We start from the raw sequence: 4,145 nt of genomic DNA on the forward strand, positions 1-4,145 counted from the left end.
CCTCTCGTCCTGTCACAACAGCCGCTGCTGAGAATACTGTCCCCATTTTATTGTAGCCCTCTTTAAATCCTCAGATTTCCTAATGCTCCTAGACTGATCCTGCTCCCTGCAGTTACACGTGCAGCCTGTCTTCACAACACGACATGTACTACTTCAAAAACTGATTTTTAACCAGTTAAATACAAGCAATGTTTTCGTGGCACCTGTGGCTTCAACCCACGGAACTGCTTTGCCGTGAAGTAGGATGGAGAAAAATATCCTAGAGCGCAAAACAAGTTGAAGGACAATGATTGTTGAAGGAGGCTGCCGTTTCCAGGTGACACAGAATATAAATTCGTCTGCTGACACAGAAGAGATCTCGGTGGAGAAGGGATTACTCAATAAAAGAACTGCCGTTTCACAGTGACCTGATACCACGTGGACACTGAAACAGACCATGATGAAGGACATCGGACCCCTCATGGCTTCTTACAGGCTCAGCTGGTGCCTTTTTTTTTTTTTTAGTAAGAGCATGGTTCCTGAGAGGGTGTTTTGAAGAAACACATACCGTGTTGTACAGAGTCCCAGATGCAGGTGAATCTCACTGTCATTTCAGTAACTGTTGTTGACAGCGTTATAGATGTGAAGGGAAACAGCTGCAAACAGGGAACAACCCCTGGAGCTGCGACCTGGAGGATCAGGCTGAAGAAGGTGGAAGAAGCCAAATGGCAGCAGGTTTCCTATTACCAAGGAAAAGCCCAAATACAAAAGTACCTTTTTTTTTTTTTAATTAAAATTAGAGTTCTTAGCAAAACACGCGTTCTTAGAAGTGTCTGAACAAGGAGTGTAGGGGTGAGTAGGGTCCATCTCAGCTATATGATAGCGTGGATGTTAGCGAAAGTGTGAACACGTCTTCAAACCGCCAACCAGGCAGATGGAGCAGGAGTGGGAAGTCCTGCTTGTCGTCAGGACCTGCCTGGAATGGTATCTCTGGTTTGCTCTTTGTTACGATATGGAACAGATCAAGACAAGGAACTTAATACGGCAGCAAAGCTTTAATTAGTCAAGCAGATGTTTTAATTTATTTCATTGTGCCTTATTTCGCTGTTTGAAGTTTTGTTTTTTTTCTTCCTTGTAGACGTGATGTTGAGAATCCGCTAGAGAAAATCCTTCCCTCCAGAAGACACCAGCACAAGAGTGAAAAGTGCCCCACGGGGATTGGCCACGACAGCCACTTACCCTCTGACGGGGATAAGAAGTTACAAGATAGTCGGGAAGATTTAAAAGCAGCGACACTTTCTGAGGAGCTGAAATCCACAGGGAAGGAGAAGCCAAGACCCAGGTCTGGTCTCATTGTCAGAGGAACGGTGGCTGGAGCAGTAGCAAATTCACCAGAGGTGATTGTCACACTTACAGAATATTTGGCTGATTACATTTGGTTACCAATACGTTTCTAAACCAGTCCAATCAGACCATAACCTGTCAGTACGTGTCTTCAAAACACAGCTCTAAAATTCTTGCCTCTTTTTTTTTCCCCTCATGCTTTTTTGTGTAGGCAGGAACTTTCCCTGGGTAAAATTAGGCTTGTGTTAACGAGAAATTGGAATATTTTAACTATAGGGTTTAGATAATACTGAGGACAATATGGAAGTTAAGTGAATTAGTGGTATTGATATTTAAAACATTTGATGAGCTTTGCAACCTGATTCCTAAAGATAAATAAAGTGCCTAGGCCAGAAATTAGCGATAGAGCTTTCCTTTGCTCTTCACGTTTAAAGATGCTCAAATGTTAATCTGTGGTTTTAATGACACTTTTTTCTAGGATCTGCAAAAAACGAGGCTTTCCAAACGACCCACTAGCGTAAGCAGCACGGCACAGATCAAGGGTGAGGAACGAGGAGACGGTGACCGGAGTGTCCCAAGCACTGATTTTCAAGAAAGCAAAGGATCTTCCACACAAATAAATAGGGAGTTGGCATCAAAGACTGCGTCAAGCTCACACACGAGATCAGCCTCTGAAAAACTAAGAAACAACCCCGAAGATACAGATGACTTTTTTGCCAAACTTCTGTCTGAAAGGGAGAGGACCAAGACAGAAGAGAGAAGGTCGGTTCCAGGCTTTGGTGCGGACAGCAATGAAAAAGGCCTTAAAGTGAGCGTCCCTCACAGACACGCAGCGGCTGGAAGAGAGAGGAGGGAGCGGACTCTGAAGAAAAATGAGAGTCGCTTGTCAGGCCATGGGTAAGGATATTTTTATGAATGTTATACTAATAAACATTGAGGAAATCTGATGGAGGAGCAGGAGTGACCGAGATGCACCTTCTGATTGCATTGAGGGCAAGCAGCTGGAAGAGGGGAAGGTGCTGAAAGGCAGAGAAGTGTTAAGATTTAACTTACTAACTTGTGGCATCCCAAATCTCTCAAGGCCCCGTCCTTGGGCAGTGGAGGGACTCTTGAGGTGCTGGTTTCTCTTTACTGCTTCAAAAGGGAGCTGGTTACCAGTTCAGACCCACCTGGACACTTAAACACCTGAGCAGCAGGGCTGACTCCCACCTGCAGAGGTCATCTGCAGCGTTCCACAGAGACACTGCTCGCTCCTGAGGAAATGGGGTTGATTACCTCTAAATACTGCAGGAGCACACCCAGAAAACCTCAGAGGGTAAAATCAAGGACTGCCAGCCAAGAGCACACGTGTCAAACATGGTTCAGCACAGAGCTGTGCTGAGATACCCAAGCCATGCCCGAACAGGCTGGTTTAGCTCCTGGCACAGTGCTGGACCACTCGGAGACACCGCGGTGTGTCTTTGAGGCAGGGTAGCCCACGTCATTGCAGTATGTGGACTGAGCCCAGTTAGTCCCCACATGCCATGAGAGACTCAGCTGAAAAGTAAAATGAGCGAACAGAATGAATTCTAACCCAAAGCAGGACAGGCCTGAGCAAGAACAGGAGAGGGAGCCATTTCCTAAGCAGTCCTGTGATCTGTTCCCGAAGCACAGCGGGGTGGGGGGTGTCATTCCTGCCGGGTGAGCTGAGTCAAAGCCAGCAGAGCATTAGCATTCACGCTGGGCTCTGAGCTCCTGAAAACCTTCCCCGAAATCAGCAGGACCGCTGATGCTCCTGAAGTTAAGTGGAAGGAACAGAGAGTGGAAGCGAGACTCCAAGTGAACGTTGACCCCTAGAAAGTCAGGCCTGGCTCCTACAAGACTTTCATGTCCCTTTGACCCAATCCTGTGGGGTTTGAGAGACTTCTAGGATTTGGCCAGAGTGCTTCAGCCTTTTGAGGCATGAAAAATAACAGTGTAGGAGTGAGTATTTGTCTGGATCCTCTTCCATTCTCTGTCACTGCTACCTGCCGCCTCTGACAAAAGTCGTTAGTGTTTAGACGAGGAGCTGAAAGTCTCTACGGGATTACCTACAGCTCGTTCATTCACAGGCAGCTGCAATTCTGGTCTTGTTTTCCACAGGACTAAAGACATACATATCTTATTTTTCCTTCCATTTGTACTTTTTCATTCTCTTTTCTCATATGCCACAAATGCCATCGTTGTATACAGGCTGCAGGCATCTGTTGTCTACGTAGGAGGAAAAAAAAGCAGCAAAACCACTGGCATGCTTCAATGGACAAGCTGAATGTTATTGAATCAATGCTTAGAGAGGGAGTGGGCGGAAGCACCTAGCTATAAAAATACCCTGGTGACACAGGGAGCTGCAATATTTTGACTCACAGTTTTGATTCTGTGTTTTTGACATCAGCTATCAAGTTCTTAGCTACTGCATGAAGTATGTGTGGTGGAGTAACTGTGTTGAGAGGCCAGATTTCACCCACAGTGGTGGTGAATGGAGCTAAATGCACCTGGCAGCCGGTCGCCAGTGGTGTCCCCCAGGGCTCAGTGCTGGGGCCTGTCCTCTTCAACATCTTTATCAATGATCTGGATGAGGGGACTGAGGGCAACCTCAGCAAGTTTGCAGGTGACACCAAGCTGGGTGGGTGTGTCGATCTGCCTGAAGGTCAGGAGGCTCCACAGAGGGGTCTGGGCAGGCTGGAGCGATGGGCCCAAGGCCAATGGTATGAAATTCAGCAAGACCACAGGCCAGGTCCTGCCCTTGGGCCACAACAAGCCCCTGCAGCGTGAAAGGCTGGGGGAGGAGTGGCTGGAAACTGCCC

At 47.2% G+C, this 4,145-nt stretch overlaps 1 protein-coding gene across 1 annotated transcript in view; it reads left to right on the forward strand.

The window, feature by feature from the left end:
• Positions 1–567: 567 nt before the first annotated feature.
• FAM188B (family with sequence similarity 188, member B) overlaps positions 568–4,145 on the forward strand; it is a gene marked incomplete at its 3' end in the record, with an annotated part of 25,813 nt that continues 22,235 nt past the window's right edge. Inside the window, exons 1-3 of the mRNA XM_010135958.1 lie at positions 568–749; positions 1,118–1,376; positions 1,802–2,220. Coding sequence (XP_010134260.1) covers positions 568–749; positions 1,118–1,376; positions 1,802–2,220 — 860 coding nt within the window. The remainder of the gene's footprint in view (positions 750–1,117; positions 1,377–1,801; positions 2,221–4,145) is intronic.

The sequence above is a fragment of the Buceros rhinoceros genome, unplaced genomic scaffold (genome assembly GCF_000710305.1).
Source record: "Buceros rhinoceros silvestris isolate BGI_N320 unplaced genomic scaffold, ASM71030v1 scaffold15755, whole genome shotgun sequence".
Classification (NCBI taxonomy): Eukaryota; Metazoa; Chordata; class Aves; order Bucerotiformes; family Bucerotidae; genus Buceros; species Buceros rhinoceros.